This window comes from Lepidochelys kempii, chromosome 6 (genome assembly GCF_965140285.1).
Source record: "Lepidochelys kempii isolate rLepKem1 chromosome 6, rLepKem1.hap1, whole genome shotgun sequence".
In the NCBI taxonomy this organism is placed as follows: Eukaryota; Metazoa; Chordata; order Testudines; family Cheloniidae; genus Lepidochelys; species Lepidochelys kempii.
The window spans coordinates 116989746-117014790 of NC_136385.1; the positions used below are offsets into that span (position 1 = coordinate 116989746).

Below are 25045 nucleotides of genomic sequence, written 5' to 3' on the forward strand. Positions count from 1 at the left end.
TCCAGTGGGTGGGAACTTGCAACAGGGAGAACTAGAGCTCTATATGAAAACTTAAGTGACTCAAGCAGTACATTGATAGAAGTACAGAACCTCCCCCCATCTCCCCAGAAGAGTAACCCTAATAAATGAGCATACCCCAAAGTAATGGGCAAAGCTGGTAACAATTCCAAACTTCAAAGATATAATTATCTTCAGAAACAATCCCCAAACGGCACTCAGCCTTCTCCTAAATATTTTTGGGAGACAGACATTTTGAGGATAGGCACCAGAGATAAATGAAATAGCTAATAGAAATAATAAACATTAAATAAATATACTAAATTCAGGTAAAGTCCTCCTGGCTTGTTGGATCATATTAAAGAAGTTCTGTATTAAAATCACAAATGAGTTTGATTCCCCATAGTTTAAATTCCAGGGTATTACTAATTAAGAGGTCTCTTGGTTTTTGGTACTGTTTCTCTCCCTCTATGTGTGAAACTTGCAAGCTGCTAATTGTGTTAGCACATTCTAAGTCAGAGTCTGTTCTCAAAGCAATTCTTTGTAGCAACAACTACTCACACAGAGAGAAACTCAAAGCAATACTCTGTAACAGTAGAAACAACACCCAGAAACTCCCCGCCCTTTTGTTGTATTCATCTCGCTTTGTTAACAATTGTGATTAAAATAGAGATAGAGGATGTATGTGGATGGATGCTTGGTGTGGATAATAACTAAATGATCAGGGAGGTGCCAGCCTAAGAATGCAGTGTCCATCGGCTGAAGAAGGTGTCAAGTGGAAATAGCCAGAGGACCCCTCCCCCCCCCCCCCCCCGGAGGGTAGACTGGAATCCACCCAACAGCCTCAAGAATGGGAGAACCAAAGAACAAGATAACATCTGGCAGCACGGAGCCGTCAGGAATGTGACATCTGCTGATTGATTCAGCAACAGCATGATGAAGCAATTCCCATAGACTGGCATAGGAAGAAATTCCTATAAAAATGGACTCTAGAAAGTAAGAACTTTGGGGTCTGATTCTGCAAACCAACTTCCAGGAGCATCAGATGTGCATCTGACAAGGCCCTGCTCCCTCCTCATGTCCAGACCACCTGACCAGTGGCTTGGCATGAGCAACTCTAAGGCTAGTAACTATGATAACAACATAGCAGAACCTCTGTGTGTGTGTGTGTGTATGAATGAATGTGTGAATAAATATAAGGTTGAATGGAATGTTATAGCTATAACTAACTGCTTACTATGATTTTCTGTATTCACAATAAATGTGGTAGTTTGCCTTTTCCCCTTTAATAAGATCCTGCTGGTTTTTATTTTATTGGTATAACAAGCTCAAAGATATCTTTTTCAAAATGTAAAAAAGAATAGAGAATGATACATTTAAATTGCAATAAAAGTTACAATAAACATTACAGTAGATATACAGTCATATCTGATTCTGGTTTAGTCCAGAAGGTAACATTAATTAAGTAAAAGAAATACGGGAGCAACAGTACAAATAAATTACAATGACATTACTGTATTTTAGAAGAACATTGAAAGTCTAATTTAAATAAAGAAATACCAAGAATGTTTCAAGATAAGATTTCATGTCATCTTTTGCCCACTTTACGTATGGACTGTAGGAGTCTGAAAGGCATGAGATCTTATTGCAGACCATGTGCTGCCATCTGACAATTACTTGTTTTAGTTTTTTGTTTGTTTTTAATTTGTCCTTATGAGATATGCTGGGTTGAAGGCACTGGACACTACATATCTCCATTTATTCGCAGGTACAGTGTAGCCAGCAGTAATGAAAGTTTCTCAGCACTGTCTCACCCGTATACCGCTATCATGTCCTGGGGAGCTCTTAACTAGTGCCAGAAGGTAGATCAGCCTCTGCGTCTCAATACCTTGCTGTTAATAAGGCAGCCAACTGTGCTGTGGACTCTTATCTGCTAGGATCTGGACCAAACACTAATACTGAAGGATCAGCTCCCAAATTAGACCCTGCAGTTCTATTTGCAAGGGATTGATGGCAAGCCAAACCCTTCAGATATAAGGTTCAAGTTCAAACTGTAGAGGAATCATAAAAAATAGTCATAAATGTACTAGATGCTACAACGTCTTGCAAGATTTATCAAGTACAGTACAAGATTTGAACAAAGAATCAAACATTTGAAATAGATGATTCCATGAATTCCAGACCTGTACAATAGCTTGATGCAGGGGTTTTGTCTGTATGCTCTAAGCTGGTCACTTATGGTAACTCTGAACGCAAGGAACTCTTCTTGATTTCTGCCTTCCGCTGAGGATGTCAGGTAAATTAAAACCAAATGTCTAAAGCTTATTAGAAATATTTACAGGGCTTTAATTTGGGTCTACCATTTCCAGTGTTTAACCCCAAATACTACTGCATGTATGCATGCAAACCCTGGGATGTTCCATCTCTATTAGACCCCACAGAGTCCCCTTCGAAGATGAAAGTGTACGAGAAAAAGATTGAGCCTGAGAACAAATTTGTCAAGTTTTAGTTTGACTTGAAGGAAACCAGTCAATTGACTGTAGCTGCTCCTTGCAAAGCATGGTTTAGAATGAAAATACTGGTGGGCTGTGGTTTAAGTAAGTTGGGAGGCAGACATCAGATCCCTCGTCTGATAGGCATTCACACTCCTCCGACATAGCCTCCAGGAACTTAGTGCTGGGGCCATGCATTGTGACAAAGCCACATCAAAATGTTGGGTCAATATCCCCATGTTGTGATGCCCCAAACACGTGACCACCATCTCTTTTGGGGGGCACCTTAAACACTGCTAGCAGAACCCTTATTAAGACACTGTTGATGGTTGACATCTCTACGGTTCCTTTCAAAGTGTGGCGATTATGGTAAATTTTGATTTTCCAATGTCTGTGCTACTTCCTGTGATTCTTTTGAATTTTTCAACTTGAGGCTGGCATTGATGGATGACTGATATCTCCATTTTGTCATACTCTCGTAGAAATCTTTTCTAACATGTTCACTAGCCAAGACATAGATGATTGGATCAGCAACGCTGTTAGCAGTGGATAAGCACAGAAAGGCAGCAGAAGTAGAATATATGCGAAGTTCAAATGCACATGAGCCGTTCTGATGCAAAAGAAAGTTTATGGATCTTATCAGGAGCACCAAATGGTAGGGAGCAAAGCAGATCAGAAAAATGGTGATGATGGCCATAGCCAAGTACTTCACTTTGGCTTTTTGGCGTTTGCCCAAGCTGCTGCTTGTTTCGGTACTTTGGAAAATTTTGTAGTTTGTGAAAATGAGGATTGTGCAAGGAATGGCAAATCCAGCTAGGAACCTGGCAAGGTTGAAATAAGCCAATTGTAAGTTGAGTGGTAAAGTCTCAAAGCAGGTTGTACGGTTTGAAGTCTGCTCGCCATCTGGTAAAATAAATACTGGGCAGTGGATTACTAAAACCGCAGAAAAGAGAATGGATGTGATGAAGATTGCAGTTCTCTGATGCCTCACTCCCTTGGATTCCAAAGCATACACCACTGCTACATAGCGATCAATAGAAATGCAACACAAGAGCAGAATGCTGATATATATGTTGCAGAAAAAGATATATCCTGTTAGCTTGCAAACCACTGACCCCATCTCCCATTTGTGTTTGTTTTGTACATAGGTAGTCCAGAGGGGCAGGGTACTCAAGTACATCAGCTCGCACAGCGATAAGCCAAAAATGTAGATGGCAAGAACGTTCTTTCTTCGGATCTGTACAAATGTTAGCCATGTAGTAAAGCAATTTGCTGGAAAACCTAAGGCAAAAACAATACTGTAGCACACAACCAGCAGTATCCTGCTGTCCTCATAGGGCATTGATGGGCATTCCAGCTTGGATTCATTCATTATGGGGACACAGCGGTGTGCAGAAACCCCAGGATAGCTTTTCCCGATTTGTGTTCCTGTGAATCAAAAGACACGATGCAAAGTTAGCAGCCGTAAAAGACTGTTAAAAATGTGACAGTAAAGGTAATGGTCTGATAACACAGGGCTAGATTGTGCAGCCCTTCCTCACCTTGATTTCACTGGCACTGCTTATGTGAGTGGGTGCTCACCAGGACAGTTGCACAAGCTAGCCCATAGGGAGTTTGTGGAGGCTGCCATGTTGCAGGTGGTTTTAAACCAGAGCTACTCCACTGAAGTCAAAACTGGTGTAACTAAATGGAGGTTCAGGCACATTGAGTTTGTGACTTCTTACTGTTTGTATTGCAGGGGTGCCTAGGAGCCTCAATCGTAGACCAGGGACCGCATTGTGCTAGGCGCTGTACAAACACAGAACAAATGGACGGGCCCAGCCCCAAAGAGCTTACAGTCTAAGTGAGTTTACACTCTCTTTCCACAGGGCCCACTGGAGAACTACTCTTTTGTGACTGACCTAGTACATAAATCAGAGATCTGTGACATAAATGAGATTCTGCCTTTTTCTAATTGCCTGTTTTTGTGATCAGGTTTCTTTCCCCACTTCCCACAGATCTACCACAGGCAGCATGAGTAGTGCCAAATGCTTAACAGACTCCCCCCTTTCTCCCCCCCTCAACTCTTTGCCTATACACCCGACTTCTGATTTCAAACCCTAGGGGATCTGTAGGTTAACAACCTGTTTAAGCTTTTCGGTTGCTGCCTGCTGTCCCAGTGCTTTGGTAGGGAGATATGGGAAAAAAATGGTACCCATGTCCTATGGAGGAAGAAGCGTCAGAGAAAGCAGGAGGTTTAGGGGACTGATTGCCAACACAGGGCCACACTGAGCACCAGTCATTTTCCCAGTTATGTATAACACAGGATTAATTTTCACACTGTTTCTCAATTAGCCACATTATTTTAAAAAAATCCCTGAAGCGTGGTGTTCACTGTGCATAGTACAACCTGGACCGTTTTAGTTCAATAAGGAATAGGAACGCTTCTCTCCATTGGAGGTGCTCCAAACACTTCACAAACTTTAAGGGCTCCGTTGCACATTGGGCATGGTGAGGAGCTGCACTATCACATGAGAGACTGTGCCTTGGAGCTCGTGGGTGTGCACGAGTACCGCACCCACTTCTAGACCTGTGATGGGATGCAGCCAGCTTCCTCCAGCATGCCAGGCCCACTCCAGAAGCTGGTATGTAAGGGGGAAGAGCCATAGCTCCACCACTTCCCCACCCACCCCGTATCTCTTTGATGGTCCACGTTCAGAGAGACAAGCGGATTAGCAGTCTATTGCGTGACATTATTAATACACACTGTGACCATATAGATCGTTGTTGCAGCCAAGGTCCTATAGTGGCACCAAATCTTGCATGAAGGAGGTCAAGTAAGGTGTCTATGAAAAGGTTATGATTTGCTGGTTATGATTATGCTGTCTGTATGTGTGTATCATTTTTGTATTTGAAGTTATGAATATTGTCTATGTACTTGTATCTCAATGTGTTTGATTCTAAGTAGCATTAGTGAAGCATTTAGTCAGCTTCTTGAGAAAGGAATCTTCAGATTAAGTGCCTAATCAAGAAACACTTAACTGACAATGGACCTTTGGAGGCTCCAATCCACATATGAGGAGCCTCCCTGGGAACATTCAAGGCAGCACATGAGCAATGGCTGCTCTATCTGAAAAGAACTAAGTCATGCTTAGTCCAGGTGACTCCAAACTCCACTTGCTGCCGTGATTTTCCACAGTAAGAACAAAGGTGTCCTTCCACATGGCAGAGAATATAAAAGGCCCTAGAAACCCCTCCACTTTTCTTCAATCCTGCTTCTTACCTCTGGAGGAACTTTGCTACACTGAAGCTCTGAACAAAGGACTGAATAACCCATCCAAGCTGTGGATGTACTCCAGAGCCTTGATTGGAGCCTGCAGCTTATTCCATCACTGCTACAAGCCTGAACCAAGAACTTTGCCATTACTGTATGTCATTGATTCCTTTAACAAAGTTTAGCTCTCATCTATATTTCTTTTTATGAATAAACCTTTAGATTTAGATTCTAAAGGATTGGCGACAGCGTGATTTGTGGGTAAGATCTGACTGGTATATTGACCTAGGTCTGGGGCTTGGTCCTTTTTTCTTTTACTGGGGCATTGGTTTTCATAACCATTCATCCCCATAAGGAGTGGTACTGGTGGTGATACAAGGGAACTGGAATATCTCAGGTAATTGCTTGTATGACTTCTGGTTAGCCAGTGGGGTAAAACCGAAGTCCTCTCTGTTTGGCTGGTTCGGCGTGCCTTAATAGTAAAGGAGCTCCAGCTTTGGGCTGTAACTGCCCTGCTCTAAGCAATTTGTCCTGAATTGATACTCTCAGTAGTGTCCCGCCACATGCAGCTTTGTTACAGTGGCGTAGTCATGTTAGGATCCACAGAACCAGGTCAATTAAGCTTTGGATCAGAACCCCACGCTATCCAAATTGGAATTTTGGTATTGAGAGTTGTGTTGGTTAAAGATCAGTGATCATGAGCCAGAAAGCATCAGCAGAAGCAATGAAACTGCAAGCCCTGAGAGAGAGCCTGAAATTGGAACAAAAACTGGCAGAAATTCGAATGAGAGAGAAGCAAGCCTTGGAAGAAGGCTGGAAGAAGCAGCAACTGAAAGATAGAAGGAAGCTGCTGAAAGACAGAGAGAAGCTAAAGAAAGAGTGGCTGAATTGGAAAGAGAAGCTTCTGAGAGAGAGGAAAGAGCTCATAGAAGGCACGTGGAATGGCTGGCAGCTGAGGAGAGGGTTCGCCAGAAGCAACAAGAAACTGCCAGACTTAAGCTCCAAGTCAAAAAAGCAATGGAAGAACAGCAGAAACTGTATCATCTTGAAAGTCCAGTTTATAGCAATGTTGGTATGCTATATTACTCTGTGTTTAACCCATTATGCTATGACCAGGGGGAGGGGGACTCTAACCTGGTGGGAAATAGCTGTTTGTCGGTGCAAAAAAGCAATTTGTCCTGAATAGATACTCTCAGTAGTGTCCCACCAAAGGCAGCATCATTATAGTTTGGCCTTTATGTGACCTATGCAAGGGGAGGGGAGGTTCCTTCTGCCCAGTCCTTGCCCTCCCCACAATGTGCCAAGCAGAACTTGATCCTAACTAATTAACTCTCATAACATCCCACTGAGGCAGGTAAGTATCAGAGAGGGAAAAATAAGGCACAGGGAGGTGAAGTGCCCCAAGTTGCACTGGAAGCTCGTGTCTGAGATGGGGTAAAGCCCAGATCTTCTACCTGCCAGCCTTGTGCCTTGTTCGCTGGGACCCAGATTCTGGTTCCCTCACTCCTGGGGAAGAGCACAATCCTCCACAAGAAATCTCACTGACTTCAGCACAGCCTAGCATATCTCACTGTGGGAGGGCATCATAAGCTGGCCCTAAACCATGTTGCCTCTTTAATAAAACAAAGCCACTGCTCAGTCCCAAAGCCACCACCACGATGAATGCAGAAAATCGACACACTCAGCATCCCCCTTTCCATAGACTGAGAGCATCAAATGCTCCCCATCAAACTGAAGAGCAAAGGCACAAGCAAAACTCCAGGTGCTAGTGGGGACCGCAGAGGCAGATTCCTGAAAGTAGCCATCATGTAGGGCCAGCCTGTGGTCCCCTTGCTCAATGGAGTCAACAGCGGTACTCATAGAGAAGGTGTGACTCACCAGGAGGGGATCAGAATTTGACCCATTACAGATACTGCTGCCCTTTAATGCACTGTTGTTGCTCTCACTTAGAGCTTGGATTCTACCCTCCGTTCCCAGCTACTCACCTGGAGAAGCCAATCATTTCAGTGAAGTGAGGTAGCACTTCAGGCGAGTAAGGGAGCTAGTCAGGCTCTTCATCAGAACGTGAGTAGCACCTGTCTGACACTTCTTGGAAACAACAGGAAGTCACAGTGCAAATGGCCCTCGCTTTTATAAATAAGTTAAAGACCCGAGAACAAAGAGAAGAACGTAAACAAATGTCGGAAGCGGAGGCCAAGGAAAGGAAGAAAAGCCAAGTACTCTGAACAGGAGGGCTAAGCACCCCCGTGGGGCCACTAATGACAAAAACTAGACATGGGGCACGTCATCAGTGTTAACCACCCTGGCCCAGGTGAGTGAGGGAAAGGCTGGCCTATAGCATTCCATCTGTCTACCTAGACACAGCCCAGTGTAAGGGGATGTGGAGAGGATTCAAAGTGCAGTTAGATTTGGCCACCTGGAGCTCCTGGGCATGTACAGGTAGCATACTTACTGCTCTGCTCCTTTACAGCTTGCAGCTAACTGCCCCCTACTCAGCTGGCTTGCTCTGCAGCTCAGTGCACGAGGGCTTGTCAGGAACAGGGCCCCATCTCCTCCCTGCCATTCCCTTGCCCCTTTGGGGCATCCTTCACCCCTAGGGTTTAGGCACAGAGAAGCCCCTGCACTCCCCTCATGCAGGGACTGTTGTTTTGCCTGGCTCTAAGAGGCGATAATTTTTAAAAATTTTTCACTACATTTTTTCATAAAATTATGATGAGGAGAAAAGAAACCAATGGAAAGGACTGACAAAAATCTTCATCAGGATCTCTAGAGAAAATGCTGAGAGGTTTGAAAACAGTCAAAATTTAACAAAAATTATAACCCCCCCGCCACCCCACCCAACCCAACCCAGTAAAATGCTCATTTTTTGAACTATTTTGTTTTCTTTTTAAACAGCTCTATCCTGGCCTTTCTGTGGGATGCACAATTGGTTTGGGCAGGTTCCCTTTACTCCTGGGTTTTCTCTGACTCTACACCACTATAAGGATCAGGCACAATCTGGCCTATAGGTTTTTTCTCCATGGATTTTTTTTTAATTCATACAAACAAAAGCAAAGGCTGTTGTTGCAGTGTCATTGTTTTGGGAAGGTTTAACAATCGTCACTCATAATCAGGCGAGTGCGAAGGGCTATGGTGTTGCTCAGTAGGTTCTCATGGTGTTTGATGCTAATCCACATGCAGTCACGTCCCAAGACTCAGGTTCAAACTGAGCCAAAATCTCAAAGCAAAACACAACCACAGCTACTGAGTGTCACTTGATTTTGTTTGATTAATGTCACATAGTTTCAAAGCAATATCATAGAACAACCAGGTCCGCTCAGAACTGCGGCGCATTCACTCAAAAGGTTCGTGAATCTTAAGCCCTCTTCCAAAGTACCTGCTATGAGCTTGAAATTACACTTAAACCAGGCAAATGTGGAGTAGTCTGACCTCCACTCCAGGCACGGGGCTCGATTCTGTGCTATGTCTCCAGAGAGAGCTGTAGCACAGAAAGCACAGCCCAAGAGAGCAAAGGTGGCTGAAGCATCCTTCAGGATAAGTTAGAGCAGCCTCAGGGGCTGGGCTAACTATGGCAGCCTTCCCCAGGCTGCCTATTGACTACTCCACAGCCCAGAATCCCCCCATCATGTCAGGCACTACAAGCGTGCCCCCACCAACTACACTGGGGCCTGAGAAGGGAAGCAGCACATCGCTACACTACTCATGTGCGGGAGGTAAGTTCTACAGTGGCTCCTTTGTGGCCCCTATATGCCACTGGAATGATGTCTAAGAGGGCAGAATCCACCCCACTTTTGCAACATTTTTAAAAGCTGAGATAAAAGCAAATGAGCATTTTTAAAAAAAGTATGTGGACAAGTTGCAGAAGTAACACAAGCTTCCCTTATGAGCTGGCATTGTTAGGTCACCTCCCATCTACTGTGTTGCATCTGGCTCCTGACCCTGTAAACACTTACACACACAAAGAAGTTTACTTCACTGGGCTATGTGTGTAAATGCTGCCATAGACTATGGGTGGTCCAGTGGTTAGGGAGCTAGTCTGGGACTTGAGAGCCCAGAGTGCAATTCCTTGCTCTGCCACAGACTTCGTGTGTGACCACGGGCAAGTCATTTAGTCTCTCTGTGCCACAGCCATAAAAGGGGGATAACAGCACTGCCCTACCTTACGGGATGTGGTGAGGATAAATACATTACAAGGACTCTGATACAATGGTAATGGGACCCGTAGAAGCACTCTGGATAGATTAGGCCCTTAGATGGTAAGCTACTTGGGGTAGCAAAGCTCTACATGCATCTATAGCACTATATAAATAGTAATAGAGGTTTTACAGGAATGTAAGTCGGTGTGTGTATATATATATAGCTCTGCGTTGCTCACCACAAGCAGAGGTTTGCTTGCTGTCAGGAGTGTCTGAGTGAAGACGAATTTCCAGTCATGACAAATGAGTGGGCAAAGTACAGGAAGGAACTTGTGTGCCAGTTTCTGACACCCTCACTCCTAAATGCCTTGCTCCTAGAGTAATCCTGGCACTGGTGGAGGGGTAAGGTGCTACTTAGTGGGAGCGCGGGGATCAGAATCTGGCTGTGTGTTTGTAGAGGAATTAAAGAATCAGCTCTGTGCAAAGGAAACAAACTAACTGAGCTGGCTGAGTTCTCTGCATCTCCTTTTGTTGCACACCATGCCCCACAGAATAGGTATTAGGAGCCAGGGGCCACTACATTAATCAGGTTGATTAACCTCTGCCCCTAGCAGGGGCCACAATGCCTCATGTTTCTTTGCTGGAGAATGGAACCTTCCTGTTCCCAGTGTGTTGATCCAGATACGCTCAAGGGGGATTTAAAATTCCTTTTTTTTTTTTGACAGGTTTCAGAGTAACAGCCGTGTTAGTCTGTATCCACAAAAAGAAAAGGAGTACTTGTGGCACCTTAGAGACTAACCAATTTATTTGAGCATAAGCTTTCGTGAGCTACAGCTCACTTCATCAGATGCATAAAGTGGAAAAAAAAACTTTATGCATCCGATGAAGTGAGCTGTAGCGCACGAAAGCTTATGCTCAAATAAATTGGTTAGTCTCTAAGGTGCCACAAGTACTCCTTTTCTTTTTTTTTTTTTTTGAACATCAAGCATCAGAATGACTCGACAATGAAGCAATGGTGATTTCTGTGAGGGAATCTACCGACAACTAAGCAACTGTTTTGAGGCTGTCAAAACTGTTCTATATAGGTTCTTATATTGTGCTAATCAGCATAACATCTGAGAACCTTCCAGTAGTGCGTTAAGCACAATGTGACTGACATCTGTCAGGTGTTATTTGTTCTCTCCCCCTCTCCCTGGGGGGTGAGATGTGCGCCGTGGAGGGTCTTGTTTTGGTAGGGTTTCAGGGTATATTTTTAAAACTGTGGCTATATATTTATATTAAAGGAGGCAGGTCAAAGAAATGTGCCTTGCACTTGGAGCGAAAGGTGGTGAGGTTAGTGATGGGCCTTAGTTCCTGGGGGAGTACACTGCACAGTCTGGGAGTGCCTCCGGGAAAGCCCTGTCTCCTGCTCAGATGAGCTTTACCCTTATTCTAGAGAGCTCCACTGTGCACGAGGAGAAGAGTTGTTGACCATGGTCTTTATCCCCAAGCTTTAGGTGGTCTTTTAGATACCTGGTCCCAGGCCATGGATCGCCTTGAAGATAAGGACCGAGATCATGACTTCGATTTAAAATTCTTTGGGAAGCCAATGCAGAGAGCGTCGGAGAGGTGTGATGTGCTTGTGGTAGCCCGTGTAGCTAAGGAGATGGGCTGCAGCATTCTGTACTAGCTGGAGTTTCCTAGGTGCTGAATTCTTCATGCCCAGGTAAACTTTATGTTTAATTATTTAGGTTTAATTTATGACTGTGGCATTGCTAGTGATTTATGACCAAGTCCCAAACATACACTTGCCTGAAAGTTGACATAGAAGGTCTCAACCTCAGAACAAATGCTGTATGATAAACTTATAAAAAAAGAGGTTTCAGAGTAACAGCCGTGTTAGTCTGTATTCGCAAAAAGAAAAGGAGGACTTGTGGCACCTTAGAGACTCACCAATTTATTTGAGCGTGAGCTTTCGTGAGCTACAGCTCACTTCATTGGATGAATATTGTGGAAAATACAGGAGATGTTTTTATACACACAGACCATGAAAAAATGGGTGTTTATCACTACAAAAGGTTTTCTCTCCCCCCACCCCACTCTCCTGCTGGTAATGGCCCACCTTGATTATCATACACATTGTAAGAAGAGTGATCACTTTAGATAAGCTATTACCAGCAGAAGAGTGGAGTGGGGGGAGAGAAAACCTTTTGTAGTGATAAGCTCACGAAAGCTTATGCTCAAATAAATTGGTGAGTCTCTAAGGTGCCACAAGTACTCCTTTTCTTTTTATAAAAAAGAAAAGAGTCTATTATTGTTAGTATGGCAGCACACAATGACCACAATAAAGTAGCAGGTCCTGGTGTGCCAGGCACTGTACAAACACAACAAAACCAGTTCTGTCCTAGAGAGCTCATAATCCAAGACAACATGTAGCCGATGCATAAACTACAAAGCATGGGACAAGCTAGCAGGAGAAACCAGTGTATCGCATACTCACAGTGGTCACTAATCTAGTCATTGCCCGTTTGACCGTTTTAAAGTTAGAACAATGCAAAAAACAGCATTTTTTTTTGCACATTTGTTGAAGTAACTGTTGTTTATTTAATGTCACCTTTCTGCACTGCCTACGCGCACCTGCTGCTAGTCACTGAAAGGATGCATTTCTGCCCAAGAGTACCTGCAGTATAGCAGAGAAATCAGCAGCAAGGTAGAAGCCGGAAGGAAGTGGTTACAGTAGATGGTGCCCTATTGATCTGATGGACAAGATATTGCTGAAAATAAGCCATAAGGCAACAATCAGGGCTAGGTAAGCCTTCAGTAGAGGTCAGTGCAGAGTCATCCATTCTCTATGAGACCATCAGGAATCATTGTTCCTCAATGGCCCCTGGAGCAGCCTGACTTTCCTAAGAAGGGGTGAGCTGCTCTCTTCCCCTCCTTGGTCAGCCATTGAGGGAGAATCACTGCCCTGGCTCCTCCCCGTACCGCCCAGCTGTTTTGGGAATGTTGTGGCTGGGCCCAGGAATGAGATGGGTACTATTTCTTTGAGTCTATTTAGGTCTCTGCAGAGAGTGATGTGCTTATTTTTTGGCCTTGGGCATAATGTTGAAACAAAAAGGCGGATGTCAATAAACGTTCTCCTTAAACGACTGTCAGATGTCCACGAGAAAATCTAAGGTGGTAAGAAAGGACAGTTGTTGGCGCTGGTATAGAAGCAGGCTAAGAAAAACGAGCCATTAAAAGCCTCTTCTGGAGAGACAGGCCCAGATCCTCAAAGGCATTCAATGGAGCCTAAATACCCTTATGGTTCTGGGCCATGATCTTGGATGTCATTTTGCAGTTTGGGTCCACCCTGGACATTCTTTTCACAAACAGTGTACCTTTAGAAATAAGCCTTTCAAAGCACTAGTGGTGTGTCACCAAATGGGTCTAAGGTGGCCATGTTTCAGAACCTTATAGTCAAGTCTGAAGGGGAAATTGTTTCCCACAAGCAATCTTCTCCTGTCACTATGTAAATACAATTATTATTCTGCACTTGTGCCATATCCAGCACTCACGTTTATATCACTGAGTAGAGTAGGCAAATATCTCAAAAAAATGTTCCTAGACTATTCTTTCAAATAAAAAAAAATGACCTATTTGAGTTGTGTTTGCACTTTTTTCATATTTACTTCCTGCGAATAGTCTAATGAGCAAGTTTATCAGCAGCAGTGTTAATGCAAATGGTTGAATTTTGAATAAATGGTAGAGATTTTTCAGAGGCAGTGAGCTTTAAACTTGTAAACATGAGTATTTGCATCAGAATCATGTTCCTAAGAGTGATGCCCATCCAATCAGGAAAACAAAAACATACCATGTGATCTAGTTTTCAGAGTAGCAGCCATGTTAATCTGTATCCACAAAAAGAACAGGAGGACTTGTGGCACCTTAGAGACTAACAAATTTATTTGAGCATAAGCTTTTGCGAGCTACAGCTCACTTCATCAGATGCATGCAACCTACGTAACCACTCAAAATGAACTAGACAGCTCAGATTTCAAAATACTCACACAAGCTGTAAACAAGATGGAGCACCAGAGTTTTTTATAAAAAGAAAAGGAGTACTTGTGGCACCTTAGAGACTAACCAATTTATTTGAGCATGAGCTTTCGTGAGCTACAGCTCACTTCATCAGATGCATGCTGTGGAAAGTGTAGAAGATCTTATTATATACACACAAAAAGCATGAAAAAATACCTCCTCCCACCCCACTCTCCTGCTGGTAATAGCTTATCTAAAGTGATCACTCTCCTTACAATGTGTATGATAATCAAGGTGGGCCATTTCCAGCACAAATCCAGGTTTTCTCACACACCCCCCACACACACACAAACTCACTTTCCTGCTGGTAATAGCTTATCCAAAGTGACCACTCTCCTTACATTGTTTTTTATAGAAGCATTTGACAAATAATTCAGAATAATGAATAAATTCAAGAAAGTCAGCAGCAGCTCTGGGATAACTCCTGCAGCTAAGAAAAGCCTACACGTGTTGACTAAATGATTGACTATGAATTTTTCACTTGGTTCTCTCAGTGAGCATTCTGCATACGGAACAAGTACAAAACAGCCAGTGGAGAGCCACACTGTAGTGCAGACCAGAGAGGCAGTTTGACTGCCCATCAGCATTGTGACGCATTTATAAGGGTTACAGGTGAGCCGTGATGTGAAGGTGTTACTTGAAGGCGCTTCAAGATCCAGCGATAGAAAAGTGAGCTGTTACATAAGATCAGTTGTTTACATGGCATCTAGCAGCTTCCTCCCCGTCTTTTCATTTGAAATTTCTGGCAGTGATGCGTGAACCTCAGAAGCACTGGAAGCCTGGCTAAGCGTCTAAAATCGTCTTTGGTGAGGTAATCATTGCTGTTTCTCAGGAGATTCCCTTTAGCCATAGATGGGCCACTACAGCAGTAGCCTGTCTGCTTGACAGTGCTTCAGCAGCTTCCGGTGAATGTAGCTGCACTTCTCTATTCCCTTGGGTCTACTGCATACCACTCAAACCAGAGGAGCACACATAGGTTCCTACCCTTTTGGTGAGACTTGCTGAGATGCTCACCTTGGCCATGATTCAACAGAGCATTTAAGAATGTGCTTAAGCTCAGGCAGTTGAGTAATCCTATTCCATGTGCTCAAAATAAAGTGTGTCCATGTTCTGGGACCTTGGTCCTTATAGGGAGTCCTTGGGACTGTGCAGAGCATTCTGGATTTAATTCATAGATCAGATTCAGTAATCAGCATTCACAGCTTTGTGCCGGTGTAGGGTGAGGGTGATACCTCAGATATGGTACTCCAAGTACTTCACAATTGATTTCACTCGAGTTCATACTGAGACTCTGAGACTCTCATTTTGAAATGTTGCTTTTTACAAAGAACAGAGAAGAGGTTCATGGTTTCATTTTGAGAGGTTGAGCAACCACAGCTCTGATTGACTTAACTGAGAGCGGCCGTCTCTCAGCCGACCATCTGTGAACTTGCCACCAGTATTTCACAACTTATTCACTGCCACAAGCATTTTGCATCAGCTCACATCTGATTAAGAAAGAGAACCTAAACCCAGAGGGAAATGGTTTAAAAAGATGATCTATTTTATTTGTAGCTGTCATTCATTAGATTTCCAAACCTCTCTCATGTGAGACAACTGTTTTGATCTGTAGAGGAAAAGGGAGTGGGTTACAAAAATAGATCCTGTTACAAAAAGCAAAAGAAGCTGCAGGCACTGTACGCTACCGGAAGAGTTAGGAGGGTGCACCACAGTGGAACAAGGTACTGACCTGAAAGTCTTTGGATGGACTCATTTGGCGAGGAGGAAGGAGAGAAGAGAAAAAAAGACACGGTAAAGATACATCTACACTTGGAGCTAGGGGGCTGATTCCCAGCTCCCTTTGAGCTAGCACAAGAAAGCTAGTAGTTTAGTTCGGGTGGCACAGGCAACAGCGAGCAGCAACATGGGCTAGCCCCCTGGTTGAGTACAAACTGCCTGGATCCTGTGTGTACATACTTGGGGCGGATAGCCTGTGCCGCTGCTTGCCATGGTACCATGGCTACCCTATGACTTTTAGCACGCTAGCTTGATGAGAGCTAGCGTGAGCTGGGAATCACCCCTCCCCCGCTCCAAGAGTAGACACAGCCTGAGCTCAGTACTGTGAGCGGACTCAAATCTGTGTAAGAGTTAAGGGGAGAGACAGGGCGGGAGAGCTAATATCCTTTCGTGGACCTATTTCTGTTTTAGCAGAGGTCGCTGCTAAGTTTTGCTTCATGTTGGGAAGTGGACAGTTCAGATGGCAAAATTTGATATCTTCCATTGCTGTATGCAGTGCTGTGATAGCCGGGTTGGTCCCAGGATATTAGAGAGACAAGCTGGGAGAGGTGATAGCTTTTACTGATCCAACTTCTGTTAACAAAGGTGGCGACCTTAGGGGGTAGCTGATTGGGACCACAAAAGTTGGTCCAATAAAAGGTATCACCTCACCCGCCTTGCCTCTCCAATATCCGGGGACCAACATGGCTACCACAACACTGCATATGGTTAAGAGGGATGTATTTTATTTATTCCTGCTTCCTAATCATCCCTACATGTGAAAGGCTGCCATTGGGAACAGCGAATTTGGGATATTTATATGGCACATAAAACATCCACTGCTACAGTGGTTAGGATAAAAACCCACCACCAAACATTTGGAAAGGATTTAAATCCTCAGGCTTCAAGGCAAAAGCCAAACTAGCTCAAGACGGAGAGGGGTAGTTTCCCCTTTGAGGTTTCTTGCATCTTTTTCTAAAGCAGCTGGTACCAACCAGCATCAGAGACAGGTCATCTAACTAGACAGATGAGTGGGCTGATGCAATATAGCAATTCCTGAATTCCTGTGTTCTGTCTGGAATAATGACAGTGATGCTAGCAAAGCAGAGTCACTTGCATTCTGTGCCTTTTCTGAATCCTGGTTCCAGCCCAATAGCGGATTTCAGCCCTGCCTGGGGGAAGCCCCCTCGACTGGCTGCCTTTCCCACGTGCCCCACTCCTGGGGAAGAGCAGCCAATCTGGGCTGCTGCAGGAAGCAGGCAGATCTCTCTCTCCCTCTCATCAGGAGCCAACACTATTCCCACAGGAGGGGAGCGAGGAGACAGAAAGCAGTGAGCATCTCAGATTGTCTCTGCTCCCTCCCCCTTCTATAGAGCAAGGGGACAGTTCCTCTGCTTCTGTGCCCTCCCTGCACCATCTTTCCTGGAATGGGGGTGAAGACCCCCTGGAGGAGCAGAAATGAGGCTGGGGGGAGGGGAAGACAGAATGGATATGGGGACAGAGCTGATGTGGGGCTAGGGGACAGGATTGATGTAGGAGTTGGAGCAGAATTCATTGCTGGGCAGGGGGACAAGCAAACGTAGGGATGAGACCTCCTACACTGGGGACCAAAATCACCTTGATAACTGTAGAAGAGTTGACAACATAATTGTTACACACTGGGGGTAGCCAGGGAGGGGATGTCAAAAATCAAGACAGATAAAAACCCCACAATCATTTTTTAAAAATCATGATTTGTCTAACATCATTTTATACCATTGTAGTTGGCAATACAGTGTCCTTCTTCGAGAGCTCATAAAAAGCATCAGAGGACTTGGCAATTTTCTGGCTGTGGGAAAGCAGGGGCTAATCTGATTGTTTGTGCCTAAAAGGTTGTCAAAAGCAGAGGTTCCCAAACTGGGGGTCGTGAGGTTATTACATGGGGAGTCGCGAGCTGTCAGTCTCCACCCCAAACCCCGCTTTGCCTCCAGCATTCATAATGGTGCTAAATAGGTAAGTGTTTTTAATTTCTAAGGGGGGGGTCGCACTCAGAGGCTTCCTATGTGAAAGGGGTCACCAGTACAATAGTTTGAAAACCACTAGTCTAGAGAATACGTTGCAACATGAGGAGAGAGACTTTGCAGTCAGGAAAGTAACCAGGAGTCCCTGCAGTGTCATCCTTGGCTGCAGACTGAAGTTTGAAACCAGGGAAGTTAATGGGTTAAGGAAAGCAAAGCATCTGAATGGGTCAAAGTAGCAAAAGTGAGGAAAACCTAACATACTGTGCCAAACATAGGCTCCTACGGTTTGACAACATCATACTATTGAACCACACCCTCCTTAGGTGCAAAGAAATTTGCAGGCTTTCATGCTTAGATGCCTTCTTAAAGTTCTCATGTACCTCTAATGAGAGTCTTGACAGTTGAGAATATGCTAATAATTTCCTGCAGATAAGGCGTCTGTAAATCTATCAAGCAGGACTTGATAGCAAAATTCTAGGTATCACCTCCTCAGCTCATTCTTGGACCACAAAGTCTAGCAAAGAACTCAACATGTGGTGTTCCATCAGCCAAACATCTAGCATCTCTGAAAGACCTATCAGAGGTCATCAGGTCAAGCACTGAGGCCCTGCTCCTACAAAGCAGTCATGATGGGTATGGGGGTGCTAGGTAATGAATATTGCTCTGAAAATGTGAAACTGCACACACAGATCCTCCCCGCCCCTTCACAGCCCAGCACACCCCCATACTCCCCACAGACCCACTCCTGAAAGCCCTGCCTCCCGGCCGTACTCACCAGCCCTGCTGGGAGGTGACTGTGTCTGGCAGCACAGCCAGGGCTGGTCCCAGGGCCAGGAATCACTCTGTCCCCTTGGGAGTGGCACGATCAGCCAGGCCAGGACCTGCCCCGGCCAGGGTCCCTCAAGATACATTTGCCTGGAGGGACCCAGCCAGCCCTCGACACTGTTCCCGCCCCACCCACCCACACACACACCTCTGGCTGAGACAGACCAGGCTTCTGCACCAGTCCCAGGCGGCTCAGCCCCGGGGAGACAGGTGGGGCCCCACAGGTGGAGGGAAGCAGAGACTGCCCGGAGCTGGAGGTGCACTGGGGTCTGGCCGGGGGCTGAGAGGAGCAAGGAGGCAGGGGGCGAAGAGGAGCTGGGGGAGCAGGCCGAGAGGAGCAAGTGGTGGGTGGGTGAAGCCAGTGTGGTCTCCGGGCACAGTACAAGCGGAGCAGGTCGGGGCCCCTTCTGAGCATGGGCCCAGCTCCATGGAGCCACTGGAGCCATTGTAAACCCGGCACTGAGTCTTTGTGTTACTTATTTGTACAGTGCTGAATACTATGGGGCCCTGATTCATGACTGGAGCCTTTAGGCACTTACAGTGTGTATGATAACACACATTTTTTCATGTTCTGTGTGTATATAAATCTCCTCACTGTATTTTCCACGGCATGCATCCGATGAAGTGAGCTGCAGCTCACGAAAGCTCATGCTCAAATAAATTGGTTAGTCTTTAAGGTGCCACTAGCACTCCTTTTCTTTTTACAATAAAGCTAGTAATTTCAAATCCCAACTACCAGTGATTTCCAATGAACCCTTCCCTTGCCGATACCAAGATCACAATGTTCTTCTTCTTCTCCTCCATAGAGGGCCACTATAAAGGCAACGACACTCTTTTCAGTCCTCCATCCTTTGGAAAGATCATGCCTGTTCATGGAATGAAATATCCTAATATTTGGACAGTTGTGCTTGATTCTGTGAGTTTATATTTCGTCCATTACATTTGCTGAAATCGAGGTCGGGGGTATTTACACAGAAGGCTGGGACAAAGATCTCATCATGTATTGTGTCAACATTAAAAAAAAAAAATCAGTGATATTTCATAGAATATCAGGGTTGGAAGGGACCTCAGGAGGTCATCTAGTCTAACCCCCTGCTCAAAGCAGGACCAATCCCCAAATTTGCCCCTAAGTTTGCACTGGCAATGCAGTCAACATACATCTGCTCCAAATCCCTGAGTTTAGAAACAAACTTGAGTCAGCAGGGCTGGAAATGTCAAAGCAGTGACAGTCTCCGGGCCAGATTCCTTGGGTCAGCAGATTGACACAAAGGAGCCATAAAGCAGGCAGATCTGTCCATCTGAGGACTTCCCCAGTATTGGGGGAATTTCCAACTACCTCTTCCAACATTTCTTCTTGAAGGGTCCAGCATAGCGGGCTAGGCTAAGAGAAAGGAACCTGGCTGGAGTGCAGCTGATTTCCAGTAATCCCTTGCTAGTGTATTGGCCCCTAGGTACCACAGCACATTGGCATAATTTAGAGCAGCCTGAGGATACTATATAAATCACATCAGGGGCTGGGTTAGAAGAAAACTAGCCCTAGATGTGCAGAGATACAACCAGGTTTTTTATGACCATGAGCGGTGGGTATTGAAGGCCAGGGGAGGCTATGCCTCCCATAACCCAGGTCATGGTCCCGCTCATGCTCTGCCCTGGTGCCCTGCCCTTGCTCCGCCTCTCCCCTGAAGCCAGTGGGGTCTCAGCTTCAGCCAGTGGCCTGGAGCTCGGGGCTTGGGCCGGCAGCCAGGGCTGGAGCTGCCAGGGGCGACACAGGCTGGTGCTCAGGCCAGCCTGCAGGTTGGACCAGTTGGCATGGGACTCCTCTGGTCACGGGGGAGGGCAATTGGGGTTCTGGCAGGCAGGCAGTGGGCTGGGGTGGAGGGTCAGGGCCAGGGAGCTAGCCTCCCTGAAGCAGGAGTTCACCTGCCTCCCATGTTTCTGACCCACCCTCAGCTGCACCCTGGTGATATTGGGCACAGCAGCAAATCTAGGTCTAAATCTAAAGGGAAGTGTTCGCTAGCTACCACCCAGAGTGGCTCCAGTAGCAGGCTGTAAACACAGCTGGGAAAGGAAACAGCAGGGAGCTGTATAAAGCAAAAAAACAACAGCCACACCTGAAGAGGACAAGAGTATGAGAAGTGAAATTCAGAAAGCTGCTGCATTCAATTTGACTTCTTGTTATGGGGGAAATGGTGTTGCACTCCATTGCATTCTGACAGGCAAAGAAGAGTTCCTCTCGGATATCAGAAGCCCTTGCCACCACAACCAGGGTTTTTAAATATGAAAAAACGAAGAGGAGAGTGGCATAAATGGATTAATTCTGCCCAATGCGTTCGCAACTCACACTTTTATCATGAGACTCGCAATATTTGGTGTTATTCTTTAAGTCCCAGCTGCTAAATTAAGCAATTGCACAAGAATCTCAGTTTTCATTTAAAAGGAAAAATAAGTTCAGAACCCTCCTGGTTGAAGGGAAAAGGGAAAATTTAAAATAGGACCTGTGTCCTAAATACTTAAAAACCAGAAGGCAAATAAAATGAAGGCAAAACGCATTTAAAAAAAAACCAAACCAAACCAAACCAAACACCCCCCCACCCCCACTTCATGATTCTTAAGCCAGTCTCCCGGTTTTCTGGGGCTGCCTCCTACTTTTCAAATGTTTGAGGTTGGCAACATTGCAATGAGATAAAGATGGGAATAGAGGAGAAACCTAGGTGCCAAGTCAGTAGCTACTGTGCTGCCAGTGAAACGTTGTTTTGCTTATAAAATACTACTCCAGCACATTGAGAAGGGAGACGGTTTGGCGTGGAAATCTGTTCTCAAGATTATTCAGGCAGCGTGGCTTCAGCTGACAGAACCTGCCTTCTTGTGTTCAACTATGATTTCATCAGATTTAAAGTCTCTGCACTGAAGCTTAAACCGAGTCCCACAGCCAACCCAGAACCAGGCAGTATTTTTATCCCATGTACTATTAATCATCATTCATGCTTTCATTCTCATAGAGGTGTGTTCTTTTCAATGAAGAAATACGTTTCCTACAGTAAAGAGTATGTTATTCTTAAGAAAAGAGATCATAAGCACCCCCATCAATTGCTAGGATCTCTAATTAACATAGTACTGACCACTTTTTGTGGTCTTAGTACCTGTCAAACTAGATTTTACAGAGGAGTTCTACTTTGCAGCCTTATGTAAAAAGAGCCTGTCTAGCATTAGCACATGTGGGCTGACGCGTGGCTGGCTACATTTAAATATAAAGCGTGGAGAATTGGAAACAAAAACAAAACACAAATCCCTTTAAATAAAACTAATCACTTGCCTTGCTGTCAGAAGTCAATCTTATTTCTGTCCTTCTTGATGTTCTTTCTTGGAGGAACATTAAGGTGCTGTGAAGCTGACTGCACTAGCATTGACTAGCTTATCGAGTGTGAGGAACCAACTCCAGGAAGTAACCACCAAGAGTGCAGCCTCTCTATGGAGTAAATCAAATGGCAAGTTCAACAGGAAGAATGAGTTAATTTATGGCTATGCACAAAGCCTTTGATTCTGTTGCCTTTACTTATGCTACGCAGCACCTTGCTCCTCGTTAGTTCCATTGCCTACAGCAAGTGGGCACTTGGCACTTTTGAAGAACAAATTACTCATTTAGATGGCTAAATATGGATTTAGGAGACTAATCTGGGCACCTGTATTTTGAAAGCCTCAGGCTTTATTATTACTAAAATAGAGGACACTAATTGAAACACCTGCAGCAGGAAATTTCTGCATTACCGACACCAAGGATTGCGCCTGGAAGTATATCAGTGTTCAAAAAAATGCTAGTAATAGAGTAAATGAGAACAGCCAACCTAAATCTATTCGGCAGTATAGAAAAAAGGAAAGATTATCAATATTTCCATAGGAAAATGTAGTTTCAACAAGAAAGGTGCAGGGGGAACTGACCACTTTGAGGGATACAGAATCTTGTACCACTATGCCAGTGTTCTGAATCCAGCCCAGAGCAGTAGTGCCTGATAATCCTAGTGTGCTCAGTGCAGAAACAACATGCCTAGGGGACAGGAAAATCTGAGTTTCCGTGTCAGTGTCCCCAAACCCCCTTGAATTTCAGGTGCCTGGGTTATCTTCATGGATTGCTGTGCCATGCATGGCTTCCAGAGATTAAACTGCTCTCACTCACTGAAACTGCTTGACCCTCCAGAACAGGGGTTGGTGCCCTGATAGGGGAAAATGGGGTAGATTCCCTTTGCACTGCCACTGCCTTTTACAGTGAGCCATGAGTCTAAAATTATGGTCACACTGTGGGGAGGAGAGGTATGTGAGAATGACGACTCTCCCACCAGTCACAAATGAACATTGGCTGGTGCCTTTGGACTGTGTCAGGCCCCACCATTTATCTCTGGGGAAGCCTTCCTCTCATGCATGTATCAGCCCATATGGAAAGCCCTTGGTTGTCGGTTTTTACCAAAAATTTTTCCCGGGTTTTACATGTAACCCTTCTGCCCGTCAGAGTTGGCAGCAACAAGGGCAGGGTTCAGTATCTAGGGGTTCCATTCCAATAACAATGCAAAACCGGCTCGAGTCCCCACCCAGTGACCTGGGACAAATATATACAACCCCCCTGGGGCGCCTCTAAGAGGCAATACTTCCCCTCTTGCAAGCACAGAGTCCAACAACCCCAAAGTCTTGGTCTCTGTCCTTGGTGAGTCCAGAGTTCAAAAGTTCATCTGCAGAGCTTTAACCCCCCCAGCCTGTGTGGAAATGGGGAGAAGTAAAGGGGCACCTTACATGCTCCGACAGCCGACTGCCCAGCCTCTCCGTGGGTTTCTGCTGCAGCCTTCACCACCAGCCACTCCTCTCCACCAGCTGTTCCTCCCCAGTAGCCATCCTGCAAACCACTCTGCCATCTACTTCTCTCCGGTAGCCGTCCTGCGAGTCGCTCACCAATATATCTTCAGGCCCCCTACTACTTAACACAGTACTCAGTGATTTCAGCTCATAGTAGGGTAGGCCCAGTGCTGGTGCACCATTAGCCCAAAATGAATTCAGCTCTGCAATCTGTAACCAGACTCCTAATGGAATCAAAATTAGCTCTGCTATTACACAGTGGAGAGAGAAGAAGGTGAAGTTGGCATTTAGGGCCCTTACAAGGGGCCCATACCACAAAGTACAAATGCCTGTCCCCAGCCTCTCTCTATTCACTGAGTTTTGGAACCCATGTCCCTTGCCTAGCGAGTGCTACTTAGCTGAGTGCGAGTCCCTCTATCATAATGTAACCCTTTTGCCCATCAGAGTTGGCAGCAACAAGGGCCGGGTTCAGTATCTAGGGGTTCCATTCCAATAACACAATGCAAAACCTGCTCGAGCCCCCACGCAGTGATCTGGGACAAATATATACCACCCCCGCTGAGCTCCTGTAAGAGGCAATACTTCCCCTTTCTCAAGAACAGAGTCTGAGTGTAACAGAGAGAAACAATGTGGCATTATGTTGGGGAAACACCACCAACAGGAGTCATAACACAACCCATGAGCCAAACCCCACCCCAAGCAAATTGGGCCGTGTCCTTTCCCTTTGGTTCTTGAATCCAGCAACTCAAAAGTCACCCAAAGTCCCAAAAGTCCAACAACCCAAAAGTCTCTGTCCCTGGTCAGTGCAGCCCCAGAGTTTGAAAGTTTATCTGCAGAGCTTTACCTCCCAACCTGGGTGGAAATGGGGGTGACGGAGGGGGGTTAAGGGGCACCTTACGTGGTCCAAAGCCGACTGCCCCACCTTTCCGTGGGGCTCCGCTCTGCTCCACCAGCCGTCCAACGAATTGCTCTGCTCTGCCAGCCACTCCACCAGCCGTCCTGCAAGCCGCTGTCCCACAAACTGCTCCACTCCGCCAGCCGTCCCTTGAGCCACTCCACGAGCCGTCCCGCGAACTGCTCCCTGCCCCATTACTTGCTTCAGGTGGTCCTCCCCGCACCCCCCTGCCTCAGCTCACCTCCGCTCCACCGCCTCCCCAGAGTGCACTTTTGGCCACCCCCAACCACTTGGCACCGTAGGCAACCCCGCCTAGTGGTTGCACCTGCCCTGGGTGTGCCTATGCAAATGAGATCAGCCCCTGAAGTTCTTTTCCACAACCCACCACCAGATGTCAGGGTAGAGCTCATCCTGACTCTGCTTACCGAGAGAAAGGGTCAAATGGAGTCTAGGACCATTAGGCAAAACCCACACTGCCAGGTAGAAGTACCTATTACCACCCTCTCTCAACTCACTGGACTTTGGAACCCATGTCCCCTGCCTAGGGAGTGCCATTTAGTTGAGGGTGAGTCCCTCAATCAGAAAATGTCAAGTACAGTTCTGCTGTCCTTGATTCACACAACAAGGATGACAATACTTTATTATTCCTGCCCCAATGACAAGGAGACTAGGGATCCCACACCAGCCAAAAGTGACCATTTAGGCAAGCAATCCCATCATGCTGAGCACCTAGGCAGGGAGGGTGTTTCCATGCAAACAAGATCAGCTCCTGAAGTCCTTTTCACAGCTCACCA

At 45.6% G+C, this 25045-nt stretch overlaps 1 protein-coding gene across 2 annotated transcripts; it reads right to left on the reverse strand.

The window, feature by feature from the left end:
- Window positions 1–1299: 1299 nt before the first annotated feature.
- GPR132 (G protein-coupled receptor 132) lies at window positions 1300–23418 on the reverse strand. 2 transcript variants are annotated; one of them, XM_073350733.2, is made up of 2 exons: window positions 23297–23418; window positions 1300–3917 (listed from the first exon to the last, which is right to left on the reverse strand). In XM_073350733.2, exon 2 carries the CDS (start codon window positions 3859–3861, stop codon window positions 2854–2856), a length of 1008 nt encoding a protein of 335 aa, XP_073206834.1. In that variant the 5' UTR covers window positions 3862–3917; window positions 23297–23418; the 3' UTR covers window positions 1300–2853. The 2 variants fall into 2 exon arrangements, with proteins under 2 accessions (XP_073206834.1, XP_073206833.1); XM_073350732.2 differs by lacking the exon at window positions 23297–23418 and adding an exon at window positions 21831–21934.
- Window positions 23419–25045: the final 1627 nt, after the last annotated feature.